At 42.0% G+C, this 17,114-nt stretch overlaps 3 protein-coding genes across 3 annotated transcripts; 2 read left to right on the plus strand and 1 right to left on the minus strand.

Annotated features, from left to right (window-relative positions):
- The first annotated feature begins 1,322 nt into the window (after nt 1-1,322).
- Nucleotides 1,323-9,902, plus strand: cnn1b (calponin 1, basic, smooth muscle, b). The gene is made up of 7 exons (XM_056407557.1): nt 1,323-1,598; nt 5,362-5,483; nt 5,594-5,660; nt 5,961-6,098; nt 6,186-6,302; nt 6,396-6,542; nt 7,607-9,902. Exons 1-7 carry the CDS (start codon nt 1,539-1,541, stop codon nt 7,847-7,849), a joined length of 894 nt encoding a protein of 297 aa, XP_056263532.1. The 5' UTR covers nt 1,323-1,538; the 3' UTR covers nt 7,850-9,902.
- Nucleotides 9,898-11,629, minus strand: elof1 (elongation factor 1). Its single transcript, XM_056407559.1, has 4 exons — nt 11,552-11,629; nt 10,806-10,937; nt 10,647-10,717; nt 9,898-10,566 (listed from the first exon to the last, which is right to left on the minus strand). Exons 2-4 carry the CDS (start codon nt 10,919-10,921, stop codon nt 10,502-10,504), a joined length of 252 nt encoding a protein of 83 aa, XP_056263534.1. The 5' UTR covers nt 10,922-10,937; nt 11,552-11,629; the 3' UTR covers nt 9,898-10,501.
- Nucleotides 11,630-14,542: 2,913 nt separating this feature from the next.
- tmem205 (transmembrane protein 205) lies at nt 14,543-16,209 on the plus strand. The gene is made up of 5 exons (XM_056407925.1): nt 14,543-14,610; nt 14,685-14,756; nt 14,891-14,990; nt 15,582-15,739; nt 15,848-16,209. The coding sequence occupies exons 2-5, from the start codon at nt 14,736-14,738 to the stop codon at nt 16,148-16,150; spliced, it is 582 nt and encodes a 193-aa protein (XP_056263900.1). The 5' UTR covers nt 14,543-14,610; nt 14,685-14,735; the 3' UTR covers nt 16,151-16,209.
- The last annotated feature ends 905 nt before the right edge of the window (nt 16,210-17,114 follow it).

Consider the following 17,114-nt stretch of genomic DNA (forward strand, 5'->3'; position numbering starts at 1 on the left):
ACTATAAGTAATACCATAAGTAATACCATAAGTAATACCATAATATCATAAGTAATATTATAATACCATAAGTAATACCATAAGTAATACCATAATACCATAAGTAATACCATAAGTAATACCATAAGTAATACTAGAAGTAATACCATAAGCATACCATAAGTAATACCATAAGTAATACCATAAGTAATACCATAAGTAATACCATAAGTAATACCATAAGTAATACCATAAGTAATACAATAAGTAATACCATAAGCAATACCATGAGTAATACCATAAGTAATACCATAAGTAATACCATAAGCAATACCATGAGTAATACCATAAGTAATACTATAAGTGGCCAAACACAATTAGCAACATCAACCTATGGGAATGCACAAAACAAGAAGCCGTAGATATACAGCTGTTAAGGAGAAAATGGAGCTGGATTGGACACACACTACGAACACAACAGCAATAACAAAACAGGCACTGACATGGAACCCACAAGGCAAACGGGGTAGAGGACGACCCAAAAACACCTGGAGAAGGAGCACAGAGCCGGAATTCAAGAAGAAGGGGCTGACGTGGAAACAGCTGGAGAGGATGGCTCAGGACAGACGAGGGTGGAAACAATTCATCAATGGCCTATGTTCCGAGAGGAATACAAAGGCCTCACTAACTAACTAACTAAAAGTCAGTAAAGATGTATTTTTAGTTTAGTTTAAATGGTAACCTCCCTGACTTCTAAACTTTTGCCACCATCAACTTTTTTATTATTGGTGTTAAGTTAAATGTTTTGAATATTTATTGTTATCAACTATCTGATCAAAAATGTTGAAATTGAAAATCTCCCACAGATACACGCATTAAAAATGACTTTTCCCATTAACTTTTCATCTTTCTCAAACTACTATTTTCACACCTATCATTACAATTAGCATCTTAAAATTGTGCAATTATTTTAAACATTTCTTCATAGTTGTACTACTCTTAGGTTTATTGTCATATATTGAATATATCATATAATATAACTGTGTTATTGTTATTGTGAATCACATTTCAAGGGCGTGACGGAGCATGCCGATGACATAACCCCCGCAGAGCGCGTCTGAACCCCGGGGAGCAGCACCCCGACCGGCGGCTGAAGGTGGAAACAGTGACACTGATTAAATCTAATACCCGAGTGGTGACATCACAACCCCCCCCCCCCCCCCCGGAGAGAGAGCGGAGGCTGCGTCCGGATTGGCCGGCGGCCGCGGGCCAATCAGAGAGCGGACACATGGGAAGAGTTTAAAAAAGATTCCGGAAAGTGTCGGAGAGTTGTCTCTGAAGCTTCACGAGCAGGTCCCACCAGCACTACCGCGACGAACACGTATTATTTTATTTTTTAAATTTATTTGTAAAAAATCCCCCTCCCCAAAAACATAAACCGCAAACGGAATTCTTCAGGACTTATTTTTTTTGGGGTAGTATTTCTGAGCGTCCCCTCCTCCGCATCTCCATTTTAAAGCTCCTCCTCGGCTCCAACTGTAAGTAGACGAAGCGGCAGAATGACGTCACACTTCAGGAGCGGACCAGCCTTCGGTCTCTCTGCCGAGGTCAAGAGTAAGGTAGGCTGTGTGTGTGTGGGGGTGACGCGGGGGTCAAGGGTCAACGCAGGCTAGCTGTAGCATGATGACGCTCTCTGTCAACACTCTTCCCCTTGGCTCCTTTTTTTAACGTTTTTATTTTGACGTCTTGTTCATAAATTATACCGACATTAAAGAGGACGTTTTATATGCGGGGGGGGGGGGCGTTAGGGTATAGAAGTCCTTATATGGAGAGAGTGCGAGATACTGCTGGATGAAAAGAGTGGCGCGTGCTAGTTGTAGCTCAACGGGGTAAAACGTCACACCGGTGACACGTGAAGGTTTAGGACGCCTGTTGATGATAATGGTGTCAAGACACACACACACACACACACACACACATTCACACTGTGTGTGTGTGTGTGTGTCATGCATGGGGTCAATGAATGAAAAAGCACCACAGTGTAAACACAAATAAAAGACTGCGTTACAAGTGACGGGCTGCGTTAAAGAATGTGGAGAAATATGAATATCAAAGTTCATGATGTTAGATTTGATGTCAGCAGAGCAGGAATCATTTAAACTTCACATGCTCTGACACATGTACATATCTATCCATGAAGTACGAGTTACCGTGAAGTACTACAGTGACAGTGAAGTACTACAGTAAAGTACTACAGTTACAGTAAAGTACTACAGTAAAGTACTACAGTTACAGTGAAGTACTACAGTAAAGTACTACAGTTACAGTAAAGTACTACAGTGACAGTGAAGTACTACAGTAAAGTACTACAGTTACAGTAAAGTACTACAGTTACAGTAAAGTACTACAGTTACAGTGAAGTACTACAGTAAAGTACTACAGTTACAGTAAAGTACTACAGTAAAGTACTTCGTGTGAAGCGTCAGTAGAAAGTACAACACCTCATCTTTGGGCTTTATTAGCCGTGAAGCTGCATTCCATCACGCGGCGGCGTGCCGGACAAAGTTCAGATGCACGCCGTTGTGTGTTGTGTGTAGTGACAGTAGTGACTCTGTACGGCGGGATGAGTCACAGCTGCCGACGGCCCGCCAGGACGGGAAAGGTCAGCGTGCGAGTGTTTTCCGACTCCAAGAGCCTCTTCCTCGCCTTCCTCTTCATCCTCGTCATCATTATTGAATAGTGCCGTCTCTCATCGGGGGGCTTCGGCGCCGCACATTCCTTTCATCGCTCGCCACTCGGCGAGGCCCTCGGTCGCAGTCTGAGTTTTTTATTTTATTTTTAAATACGTGTTTCGAGTCTCCGGCGCGTCGTGGCGGTCGGCGGTTTGTCCCGCCGTGATGTCAGAGGCGCTCGACAGGTACGCCGGCCGGCCTTTTAAGGGCCGAAACTGGAGAAAGTGTTTCTCTAAACAGTTTACATCGCAGTCCAGATTGACTGTGTGTGTGTGTCTGGGGGGGGGGGGGGGGTGCAAGTGACCTGCCGCTGCACTGGGAGAAGACACAATGTCGTGTGTGTGTGTGTGGACGTCTGTTTCAAGCCGACAGGTGGATGTATGTGTTCACCCCCCCACAGGGTGTTGCGCAATACTTCCCAGAGGCCCGTGGGGTCGGCGTAGGTGTTGCATTCTTTCTCGTTCACGTCCATAATACACAAAGCCGCCTCCACTCGGGTGGCGCCGTTACGCCGTTACTTGCATTCTCTCTCCTGTCCATCAGGGGGCGACTCTTCTGGTTGCAAGAAGAAGTCTTGATTGTATAGAAGAAGTGAGAAGATAACTCGATACTTCTCTCCATTTATTCCCTCATGGCGTGCGCTTGGGGGCGGGGCTACCTAGTGATTGACAGGTATTCCACGTCCAATCATGGTCACTTCCATTCACTGGTTGCAATAAAAGCCAAGATGGCGACGGACAAATTGTTGAACAACCAATCCGTCCACAAACCAGTGAGTGTCGTCACGGTAACCACGTCCACTTCTATTAGACGGCCTATGGGTGTGGCTGATGCTGATGGTCTTTGCCATATTTCCAGACGTCCCCGTTTCACGACATTACTGACAGCTCACTGACTTTGAGTATTCTCTACTTACAACAACAACAACAACCTGTTATCCTACTGTTAAGAAAACCACAGCAATGTTAGACTTAGTGGCGTTTTTTCCAAAATATGTGTGTGTATATATATATACAGGACTGTCTCAGAAAATTAGAATATTGTGATGAAGTTCTTTATTTTCTGTAATGCAATTAAAAAAACAAAAATGTCATGCATTCTGGATTCATTACAAATCAACTGAAATATTGCAAGCCTTTTATTCTTTTAATATTGCTGATTATGGCTTACAGCTTAAGAAAACTCAAATATCCTATCTCTAAATATTAGAATATCATGAAAAAGTATACTAGTAGGGTATTAAACAAATCACTTGAATTGTCTAATTAACTCGAAACACCTGCAAGGGTTTCCTGAGCCTTGACAAACACTCAGCTGTTATAAATCTTTTTTTTTACTTGGTCTGAGGAAATATTAAAATTTTATGAGATAGGATTTTAGAGTTTTCTTAAGCTGTAAGCCATAATCAGCAATATTAAAAGAATAAAAGGCTTGCAATATTTCAGTTGATTTGTAATGAATCCAGAATGTATGACATTTTTGTTTTTTTAATTGCATTACAGAAAATAAAGAACTTTATCACAATATTCTAATTTTCTGAGACAGTCCTGTTTATGTCATTCAACATAATAACTTCAAACAATTGAAATACAGGTGAACATATACATACAAGCACACAATAAACATACATAGGAAATACAAATTGTATCATCATTTTGGCTCAGGAAACAAGTCACTCTGATTGCATCTCTCAACAACAACAACAACCTGTCTATCCTCATCTCTGCATCGGACTCTGTTGGTCTGAGGACTCGACTCGCTGTAGAAGGAGAGACTGGAAAACCCAGTGAGAGAGAGAGAAATACGAGCCGGGCTGATCGGAGAAGACAGTCGGTCAGAGGGGGAGAAAAGAGGAGTGTGGGGAGAGAGAGGGAGAGAGAGAGAGAGCTGTTTCTCCCAAGTTTGGTGTGATGGAAGCTCTGCGATCGCTGCTGCTTTGAAATACTTGTTTGTGTTGGCTGCCGACTCCAGACTGAGAAGACTTATCGGCAGAACATTCAGGAGTGTGTGTGTGTGTGTGTGTTCACAGTGAGGAGGGGGGAGAGCCTCAAGCAGCCTTAGAAAACCCAATGCCAGAATTCAAAGTATTAGTGGCAACATGCTTGTGCCAATAAGGAAATGCACGGAGAGAAGAGAGAGAAAGAGGGAGAGAGAGAAGAGAGAGAGAGAGAGCGGCCGGCGCGTTCCCCCATGCAGGAATGTCACGGGGCTTTTTAATTTCTCTCTCTCTTCACCTCCTCTCCCCTCCCATCTCAGGGTATCTTCCTGTATTCTGCAGTGAGACGGTGACACCGGGGTTCATGTCGGTGATGTCGTGTGTCTTTTTAGAAATATGTGAGTGCAGTGAAGAGACCTGGTGTCGTGGCACATACTGTACATTATTCAATTCCAGTTAAATCTTCTTTTTTTTGTAAGTGTACCGTAGTAAATGTAAAATAAATATAGAATAATAAATACAGACTTTTGTTTTAATAAGGGAGCGTTCCTCGGTTTCCCTGTAACTGTGCTGAATGATTCAGTTATTATTCAGGAAACCTTTTTTCTTTTTTCGTACACAGAAAATTGTAAAAACAAGAAGTTATCACTGATCATATAAGAAAATGCCACATTTCAATGATATGGAACATCTCTCCCCACCTCCCCCCTCCAGCTTGCAGGGAAGTACGACCACCAGAAGGAGGAGGAGCTGAGGCTGTGGATCGAGGACGTGACGGGCAAAAAGGTCGGCGACAGCTTCATGGAGAGTCTGAAGAACGGGGTGCTGCTGTGCGAGTCAGTGGATACATTAAATCACCCTTTTTACTACAAATGATTTCTTTATTATTCTTATGATTATTCTTATTGTATTTTTTTCCTTGACCTTTGCGTCTCTTTCTGTGTAGACTCATCAATGTGCTCCGGCCGGGTTCTGTGAGAAGGATCAACAGCTCCACTCAGAACTGGCACCAGGTAATGCAGACGCTCCATGAAGACGTTGTTGTTGTTGTTGTTGTCGGTCCTGAAAAACAAAACAAGATTTTAAAGGCTGGATTGAAGCTCTTTACAAAAACCACCACTGTGATATTAACACTTGATAATGAACAAACTAATCGGAGCCAATAAGATGCTCTCGATGTTTACAGGTAGATTAAAATAAATACGGTTCTTAATTAAAGTTAAAATGACATAATGTTTGACTCTGTGCTCTTCTCAACGAGCGCCACTGTCTCCTCTTTTTCTCCTCCATCTTCTTTTCTGTTTCTCCCCCAGCTGGAAAACATCGGGAACTTTGTGCGCGGCCTCACGGAGTACGGCCTGAGGCCGGACGACATCTTCGAGGCCAACGATCTGTTTGAGAACACCAACTACACGCAGGTCCAGAGCACGCTCATCGCTCTGGCTGGAATGGTGAGGCACACACACACACACACACACACACACACACACAGCCCTACCTACCGGATAGGCTGATGTGTGGGTGCTCTACTCTCTCAGGCCAAGTCCAAAGGTTTCCACTCCAAGTACGACTTGGGAGTGAAGTACGCGCAGAAGCACCAGCGGCACTTCGCCCCGGAGAAGCTCCTGGAGGGACGCAACATCATCGGCCTGCAGGTCAGAGCGGCCCAGACAAACGGACTCACCTGGGGTCCTTCGGTTGGGGCCTAACGGTGTGTGTTCAGCTCTGTAACTCGTTTCCATCTCCAGATGGGCACCAACAAGCTGGCCAGCCAAAAGGGCATGACCTCTTACGGCACACGCCGCCACCTGTATGACTCCAAGATGGCCATGGAGAACCCTCTGGACCAATCCACCATCAGCCTGCAGATGGGCACCAACAAGGGAGCCAGCCAGGTGAGCAGACTCAAAAGGATTATTTATAAAACAATTTTTGAGGGTTATAAGTGTGATTGAAATGTATGTATGTGGAGATATATATTTATATATATTAATTTTTTTAATCTTTATTTATTTTATATACATTTTCTGATTTATTTGATTATAATTTAATATATAAGCATTTTTTGCCTCTACCTATACCTTTTCAGTCTTTCGGTTTTGTATATTATATCGAATAATATTGTATTGCAATTATTGATAATAAAATACACAACAACAACACCAGGGGAGTGAATGATCTTTAAAAAATATATAATGTGTTGTTAACACATGTTGAGAGTGCATGCAGTGGGGATTAGTCAAAGTTGTTTGACATAGTTGCATCAATACATTAAATAATTACAATAATATTGAAAACATTGCTGGAAGGGAAGGCAAAGAATAACGGTTAAAGTGTTAACAAAGAACTAAAAGCTCAACGATAGCTCTGAGTAACCGTTGACTGAGAATAGAAGAAATCCTGTTATCATTAAGAAAAGTAACGGGTTCTTTTTAGTGTAAAATGCACAATAATGTGACTTCAACCAGCCGGAGGAGGAGCAGGTGTGTCTCTTTTAGGAGAACTCTTCTTCAAACTTCACATAGCAACAGAAGGTTAGCGTGAGGTCGGCTCGGCTTCCCAAGACGTTCCGCCTCGGCCCCGTTGTGGATTAAATCTGCTTCTCTGGCCTCGGAAACTAATTCCAAATTCAAGTTTCTAATCTTTTAATCTCTCTTTCTTTTGAAATGTAAATACGGGGCTCGTACGGTCATGGAAAACCTGGAAAAGGAGTTTTCTAAATGGATATTTCCAGTCCCGAAAAAAGTCAAGGAAATGTGTTTATATTCACACGTTCATTTACACGGTTTGATTAAGAGAATAAACATTTCCATACATGTTTATTCTTTGAATCAAACTATTGTCACTCATTCGTTTGTGTAATTTAGGGTTATATACTCCGGTATGTTTGGTCATGGGAAAAGTCAAGATGTGTTTGAACCCTGTCAATAACACGTGTGTGTGTGTGTGCCCTCCCCAGGCCGGCATGACGGCCCCGGGGACCAGGAGGCACATCTACGACAAGAAGCTGGACCTGGAGCGCTGCGACAGGACCACCATCTCCCTGCAGATGGGCACCAACAAGGTGGCGTCGCAGCGCGGCATGACCACCTACGGGCTGCAGCGCCAGGTCTACGACAACAAGTACTGCAGCGGCGCCACCGAGGCCTGCTTCAACAGCGGCAGCGAGGCGGAGTTCGACGGCTACCAGTGCTCTGACTAGAGAGGACCGCGGGACCCCCCCCTCTCCTCCCCCCTCCCCCTCTTTGCTTAACCTCAGACGACCAATCACAGCTGTCTTTGTGACGAGCAACGACAACAACAAAACACACACAACCGGACGCCACCGTCGTCTCTTTCTAAACGTGCTTTTGCTCTTCGGGAATTCCTTTTGTTTGTCTTTCCGTGAGTGACAAGTTTATAAAAGTAGTGTTTGCACTGACGCGATGACCTCGCGTCAAAGATCTCGCGGGGCGGCAAAACCTCCGGGACTCGTTGCTCCGATGGACTTTGTTACCGCTTAAAAAGAACAACATAAAAGCAACACTTCTGACCTTTGCTATTTATAGATTTTTTTTTTTTGCTAGTCTTTTATACCTTTTATTGTAATTAGAGATTTATTTCTACTGTCCCCGCCCCCCCCATCCCGACCCATCCAATCATGTTTCAGCACCGACGAAGCTGAATGTTCCAGTAAAAACCAAATGTTATTGAACCTTTTTGACCCATCCAGGGAAAACCAGAGTCCACGTCCACACGGTCGGGCTCCGGGAATCAATGCACCTGTGGACCGGAGGGGGGGGGGGGCGACCCGAACCGGCAGCAGCAGCTTCGTGCGGACATCGCTTTGTTTGTGAGCACCCGCGCTGTCATGTTCACCAGCTGCCCGATGGCCACCGGGACGCTTTCTTTCTTACAAGCTGTGGTGTGCACGAGCACATTTTATAGGAAGTATTAAAAAGGGGGGGGGGGGTGTAGGTGTTGTGATATATAGTTTGAAGTTGTGGTAAACTTAGTCACCAGTAGTCTTTGCCCTGTGGTTGAGCTCCGTCGGGACGCAGCGGTGGGACTTAAAGTACTTTTGACAAGTACACATTTGAAGTACTTTGCTAGAGTATTTTCTATTTGATGCCACTTGGATGATTATTTTTTACTTTTTTTTAATCCACAGCACTTCTTTGTCAGTTATTTGTCACTTTTACAATTTTACAAATGAGGTTTTATTAATATAACAAATAGTGTAATACTCACAGGGGGCTTTTTTCTAATTTTGAAAGTACTTGCCGAAGTAGCTGTACCGAAAAAGTTCGATGCTTCATTACCAACGCTGATATTCAACTTTTAAATCATAAATCAATCGCTTTTAAATCCGGTGCTGCAGATTAGGCTACACTGGTGTCATGGTGGCTGTGTAGGATAAATTCCTGTCACTCCAGTTAAGTCAAAATTTACTGGGAACATTTTTTAATAAATTCTTTACAAAATTCACATTTATCCATCGAAATATTCTACTTCTTAATTCCTATTTGTTGGCGTTTAGCTTGAAAAAAATATTGTCTCACCTGCTTGCTGCACACAGGGAGTACATTTAGGGTGATGACATCATTAAATATGATGGACGTTCGACAACCTCCAATAGAAGCTTAAAAAAAAACCCACACATTTGGTGCAGCCCTCAACATTTCAAATGCGCGACTCGTAATGGGCCTATTTAACATTTATGGTATGCATACTCGAGTACAGTAAGACTACTTCGTCAACCACTGTCGATAACTCTCAATATCAGAGTAGACTGTTCCGTTGAGCCCCCGAATGCTTTGAATGTGATGCTCCTGCTGCTGGATGGGATTAATTTTCAACGCCAAGTGTGCATTCCTAAACATCCAGAGGAGTCTCGGGTCCAGTGCTTCACAACACAACCCGGACTCGGTGAGCTCTTCCAGATGCACCGGCTGTCAGAGTGAGGCGATAAATGGGCTTCACGTGCTGAACGGGTAGCAGATTGGAGCTCTTGGCACGTCGCGGCGTGCCATCTAGTGGGGGGAACAAGCACATGTACACACTATTTTGAAATCCATCCAACATTCCCTTTTTGTATTCAGTGAAATGTAGTTTTTAGTTCCCAGAATGTCAGTGTTGAGTGAAATGTAAACAAACGCTTTGGCTTCTGTTTCAACATTGTTTAAACCTAACGTCTTTGCTAACCTCTTGACTTTTTACATTTGTTCACTAAACATGACTGTGCAATAAAATGTAAAAAAAACACTTGAAAAAAATGGTTTGGATTTAATTTTTCTCATTACCTAAATACACGGATGTGAAATACACACAAGTAGTGAAATTACATGATTGTGATTTTGAAAACAAAAAGGTAAAATTATATATATTGGTCCAAGAAACAAGTTTGACAGTTTAAAAAATAAAAATGTGAAACTAAGTTTCAGTGCATTGGAGGCAAAACTAAAAAATTAACACGTCTTCATTATCTAACAATCACAACAATCATTATTCATTAATAAACACGAAGAGTAACGACGGTGGACATTTTGGTCAGTTGCCAGACAGTTTAGTCGGAGAGGGGTATAAAAAACAAGAAAACATGATCTAATCATAAGCTAAACACTGACGCATGAATACTTTTACACTGAAAACTGACGTAGACAACACGGCAGCTCCCTGGCCCAGCCAGAGGAACGAGGCGTGCTCAGCGAGCCACACTGTCGCTGAACCGAACACAAGCGTGTCACGCTGAGACAGTTTTGTGAAGAGTTTTGCTACAATGTGGGAGCTAAACAGGGCTTTAATGGACCAATCACACGGGGCGGGAATGTACGGGAGTGAGATTAAAGAGAGTGAGGGTCACGGGAGAGCATGACTATTGATTGGCTGCTTCACAGGCATCGATCCAGTCGCTGTAAACATCCACTGCCTCCGACAGATCTGGGATCAGGGTTAAGGGGCGTTCCAAAAGGACTTAATACATAATGTGATGTCACAGAACAGCTGGTCAAAGAGGATACAGGTAATTGGAGTCTGGAACTCCTCCAGGCAAACGCTGCACGATATAATTCCTGTGTTGCGGGTTCGTTCCCTGGAAAACAGTTAGTATCTCAGTTATGGGGTTCATGGGGCATTTCTCTATTTCTCTTTCTGCAGTTTTTAAAAATGTATTTTCTTACATTTTGACATCGCAGGATTTCTCGTGGTTACAAAACGGGCAAGTGAACTGGACGTCCAGGTTGCCGGTCATCTTTTTCTTTGGAGGTGGCTTTCTCTTTGACTTCCTGCGCCCCATTTCTGATGTTGTGTAACTGCAACAACAAAAACACAACAAATACAACTTTATTGGACGGTATTTTTTTCTTATTGCTTTGCATCTATATACTTATAAACAATAGAACCACAAACTGTGATAAGTTACCACCCACACAAGGAGCCATTATGATATAATACTATTAATAGCTTGTGAAAAGACTAATACGTCCCACCCTATTGTTAACCAGCTGCTCACCTGGCTCAAGAGCAGGTAACGTAAACAACCACTGGACTCAAACTAACTCATGTGAAACACATGTCACCTTTTCCTCGTGGATAATATAAAAGCACATGGAGTCAAATATAAATTATGATTGATTACAGCCACAATATCAGACGTACAGCTATATTTACAGCCGAACAAATCGATTTACGGCAAACGGGATCAGAAGAACTCTCGCGCTGGAGCGCCAATGAGCGGCTGCAGCTACACGCTAGCAAGCTAACTCGCTAACTGATGCTACTTTGAGGGAAAAGACCGCAAGAGATTAAAGAAACATCTTTTGATAAACGACCGTGAAGGCAACGTGTCGAAGTGAAGCGCGTGGGTCGTGCGCTGCGGGCTCGCATTGTTCCGCATTTCGTGAACGATGTGGACTGGCTGTCTTACCGAGAGGGATGCTAGCAGCGGAGGATGCTCTGTGTGTTCGACTGCATCCGGGTACTCCGACTCTCTGGGTCCAGGGTTGCCAGGTCTGTGTGACAAAACCTGCCCAATGGCCAATCAAAACCAGCCAAAAATCAGCCCATGGCCAATCAAACCAGCCAAAAACCAGCCCAATGGCCAATAAAACCAGCCCAAAAACCAGCCCAATGGCCAATAAAACCAGCCCAAAAACCAGCCCAATATCAGAACTCAAAATATGCCCGTGCCAAACCATATACACTGCTTTTAAAGTCCATGTCCATGTGTGTACGTGCTGATCTGGAGTCAGTTTGGTAGGATTTGGGTATAAATAAATTATTTCATTTAACCTTCCTCCTGTGTTAGCTTTCTGTTACCATCTCTTATGTTAACGGGTCGGTTTTGACCCGTGTCTTGAATCAGCTGTAAAATACACTAACAACAATTATCTATCATCCAATTTGTTTCTCATCTCTTGGTTACCTTGTTAGGCTTCCTTATCCATGAAAATATTGGTTTTAATATTTTTGGTGTGGGCTTCTGGGCCATTTCTTTGTCAGTATACCATATTTCAATTTTAAAAATGGTAAAATGAACCTCAAGAGAATCATTTAAATAAATAAAGGGTTGTTGTGTTACCTGACTATTACTGAGGGGTATTAGAACACATCTCTGAAATATATTAGTTTTATTTATTTTTTTATTTTAATATTATTGACTATAGTAACATTTATGGTGTTAGGGTCAATTTCGACCCATATATATTTACTTCAAGAAAAAGGCTAAAAAGTATTTTTTTCAGCAATAGAACTTAAATACAAACACAAAATAAAAAGCAGAAGAAGTCATAACACAAAATATAGATTTGCAAGGTCAAACAAACAACCAATCAAGCAAATCAAACCAATAGAAATCAATTACTAGTTCCAAAACTAATAAAAAACTAAATCAGAGTAAAAGTCTCTGTGTGCAAGAACTTGCATGTGTATGTGTGTGTTTAGATGCATGTGTGGCAAAAGTGACACTTTAGTGTGTTCTTTGCAGAGATATTTCTTGCAGTTGAAGCACAATACGTGTGTCTTTCTGTCCTTACTGCTTGGGCAGACCTCACACTTCTTTCTTTTAGAATCAGGTGGCCTGAGTCATAGCTGGTAAAGAAATTGTCACAAGTGATATTGTGACCCTGCAGTCCAGTAGTCATATCGAGGACCACACGTATTCCTTGGTTTTTCTCAGGGATGCCACTCGCAGCTTTGCCTGTGTAAATCTGTAGATTCTGTCGAAAACAATGGAAAATGAGAATCCCCTAAAGCTCACATGATCGGGAGAGGAGCTGGCTGTCACTGTGTTGGCTGACAGTGCACTTATGATTTCAGTTTTGGCTCTAATTATTGCTTTATAATCTTATTTTTATAACCGGGTCGAAACCGACCCTAACAACACAAAGGTCATAATTTCAACCAGAGCATTTTATAATTTAGTGAAACAAAATGTTTTTGTTTTATTTTGTTGAAATAGAGGTTCCTGACAAAGTCAAAAAGCCTTGATGAAAATAAACAAATTGATGTGGTTCTTTTATGCATTTAAAACCTAAAACGGGTCGGTGCCGACCCTAACACAAGAGGAAGGTTAAAATATGGATTTTTATTTCAAGATATTCATGTAATTTGCATGGTTGGTCGGTCGGGAATGTGATTGGCTAAGAGGTGGAGGCAGCCGGCGCTGGTTGTCCAATAGCGAGGCTCGCATTCTAATTTACCTCAAACGGGACGTCCTTCAAATCGTAAAACCTTGGATAGATGGACGGTATGGAGGACTTAAAATGACTTACGTATAAATAAATAAATAAATGCATGAATAAATACAAGAATAAGTAAACAAATGCTTAAATAAATGTATAAATAAATAAATACAGGAATAAATAAATAAATGCTTAAATAAATGTATAAATAAATAAATACAGAAATTAATAAATATAAGTTATAACTCAACAGGACATCATTAAATACATGTATTTCTACATTTCTGTATTTATATACATATTTAATATACGGACACATAAATGTCACACATAAATAAATGAAGAAATACGTGTGGACACATAAATAGAGATATAAATAAATGAATAAATACAGAAATGTAGAAATACATGTATTTAATGATGTCCTGTTGAGTTATAACTTATATTTATTAATTTCTGTATTTATTTAGTGATTCATACATTTATTGTTGTATTTATTTAAACATTTATTTAAGCATTTATTTATTTTTTCCTATATTTATTCATGCATTTATTAATTTATACTTTTAATTTTAAGTCCTCTATACGATGGATGTATTGGGATGTTTCAAACCAGCACTTTACTTCAGAGTAGAGAGATACATATATGAGAAGGAAGTGCATTAAACTATCCTGGCAACTGATTGTGTGTGTGCGACAGAAATAAATAGAACCTGCTCTGGAATAAATACTATCGATGCTGCAGTTAAACAAAACGTGCTGCTAAGAACTGATGTGGAGTGTCAGATAATGTTGGATTGTCGTTGTTGTTATTGTTGTGGCGTCCCAATAAGTAATTAATGGCTCTTTCTTTATTCTAATGTATTATAGTTATATAAACATTTATAAAATAACCTAGTTATTGATGATTCATAATCATAATCATAATAATTCTAACTGATATAGCGCTTTTCTAAATACACAAATACGGTAAAATATTTAATATATTTTATGTATCGTTTACAAATTACGAGAAGGAACCAATATAGAAACGTTTCGTAACAAAACCAAAGTGCAGTAAAGCACGTCACATACTTTTGGAGGGAGTCCACCGCCCCAAAGGAGGGCGCGAGGGACCGTGAGAGGAAACCTCAACCGCAGAATCGATGAATTGGAAAGTTAAGTCGTTGAATATTCACGTTGTGTCTCGCCTCTGGGGGCGGGGCTTGGTGACGAACACGTGACAGAGGAAGTGGCTCAGCTGGACCTCATTTCACTAATTGACGTTCCCGCCAAGAGGACGAGGACGGCGAGTTAAGCGCAGGTGTGTGTGAAGTATAAAGGCACGGTACAACTCGTGGAAGTTAACGCTCCGCTGTTGTGCACATACGTTATTAGGAAGCTGCTCTTTCATCTAAGTTGGCCATTTACCTTCTTCGACACGTGGCAATGACTTCAGCGTATTCACAGGTATACGTGCAAGTGTTTTCTCTATCACTCTTCTGCACTGTTCTCTCATTCTATGGATTTTTAGCGTATAAACAGGGGTTTGAAGTGATGGCATGTTCCAGAATGTTATCTAACTGTTGGTTGTGTGTGTTTAGGAGAGTAAGGCCTTTGAGTTTGGTGACCTGGTCAAAGTGCTTCACCTCCTGGTTCTGTCCTTCACCTTTGGCATGCAGATCTGGGTCTCCTACATCTCAGGTGGGAGCACAAACCGAAGTGGGCTTCAGCCCGGCCTGTCACGATACCTGATATTGTGACGAGACCTCGTCCATTTTTATGTTATCACTTCTCATACACAGTAAAATGAAGGTCACATTTGGAACCGAAAATGGTTCTTCAGAGTGATGCCATAGATATAACCATTTCTGGTTCCTCAAAGAACCTTTCAAACCAGAGTATTTTAAAGACCCATTTTCTTTAATAGTTCTTTAAATAACCTATAACGGTGTCTCAAAGAACCTTCAAAACATGGCTCTTGAAGGTACTATTTCTGGTTCCTCAACAAACCTTTCAAACCAGGGTTCTTTAAAGAAACATTTCCTTTAAGAGTTCTTCATGACCTATAATGGTGCCTTTTTTTTAAATGCGAAAATGTTTCTTCATAGAACCATTTTATGTACATGACCTCAATCTGCATATTTCCCGTTTTGTTTAAATGTTTGTTCACAAAAGAATGTCACCAAGTTCTGAGAACTAGGGTGTTGTGTGTAGCTGGTGCTCATCTTTTTCTTTTACTTGTGTGGGTTTAAAAAAAAAAGAAATTTTAATAACTTGACTTGTGTGCTGCAGGTTATGCGTTGTCTCGGCAGGTAACCCGGAACACTTTCGCCGTGGTGCGGAGCATGGTCTTCCCCGTGTACAACTACAGTCTGCTGTTGAGCAACATCGCCCTCATGGCCGCCTACGCCGTGTACCAACCGGAGGAGGACAGCGATGGAGGTGGTCAGGTCGGACAACACACACACGCGCACACACACACACACGCGCTTCTAAATATTGTTTTTAAAATCACATCTGCGAGTACCTCATCGCCGTCTCTCCCCGCCGTGCTGCAGATGGCCCTGTACTGCTCGGCTGTGGTCCTGTCGGGCCTGACCACCCTGTGGTGCGGCCCGCAGGCCACCGAGCTGATGTTCCAGATGAAGGAGGTGGAGCAGGAGCACGGCCTGGGCAACGAGATCGGCCCGAGCAGCGAGGAGGAAGCTTACGATAAACTCTGGGAGCGGGACCTCAAGTACAGGAATTTCGGCCGCACGTTCCTCATCTACAACACCATAACCTCCGTCTGCAACCTGACCGGCATCATCTGCACCATCACAAACCTGGTCTACAAAGCGCTGAAGCTGTCCTCCATCTAGAGAGGGAGGTTTCAATGCAGTGTTTATGGAGCTGAATTCGCCCCACCTAAATATTTAAGTGTAAACATGATTAAACAGAGTTTTGTGTTCCTAAACCTTCTGTTTCCTTTATTTACGTTTATCCATCAGCATTTTTCATTGAGTCGATCAGTAATTTGCCTGCTGAAAATAGTTTGTTTTTAGCGTTTCATTGGATTGTTCATGATCACATCAGCTATTAAGAACAAGGTGTACAGTCAAATTGAATCCCCTCAGGCTCTGTTTGGGTAATTCACTTGCATTCCCAGCAGGGGGCGCTGTTGAGACGCATTCAGAGAAGAGCTCGTTGCTGACCGCAGGATAGATTGGTGCATTTATATTGATAAAATAGAGGTGGTTTTCAGATGTGTTGATTATAAATATTCTTTTATTAACTTGTGATTGGGTCGTCATTAATTCACCTGCGGTTGCTTTAATCCGCCCCACGTGTTTTTGTCTGGCCATGAGCGTTGGGCTCTGACATGAGTCAGGTGGGTGAGAGAACACAGGCCCAGACAGACTATATGCTTGGATATGGAAGAGGAAAGGTTTTAATTTAATCACCGGTGACGCACAGCAGGTTTTTGCAGAGAACATCTCTACGCCAGGATAAAGGAGGCAGCTGCACGATCAACACCAATGGAGCCATTTCAGTATAAATATTGAAAGTAAAAGGTTGTATATTCATCTTGGCTGTTTCTTATAGAGATGTTATATCATTTTTCTTGCTGTTTAAAGAGATTAGAATTAGCTCACGATTGTGTGGCCACCATACAAGGAAGTTAGTCAGTGTCGTAACATCACATTTTGAGAGTCTTTAACCATCCCGACGAGTTTCCCCTCTGCGGCGACATCATGAAATGAAGAGAACCCAGGAACACGTTTATCTGCTCCTGCTATTTTTTTTTACACGATTATTCATTTGTTTGTACTGCCGCGAAAGCAA

The sequence above is a fragment of the Pseudoliparis swirei genome, chromosome 23 (genome assembly GCF_029220125.1).
Source record: "Pseudoliparis swirei isolate HS2019 ecotype Mariana Trench chromosome 23, NWPU_hadal_v1, whole genome shotgun sequence".
Lineage (NCBI taxonomy): Eukaryota > Metazoa > Chordata > Actinopteri > Perciformes > Liparidae > Pseudoliparis > Pseudoliparis swirei.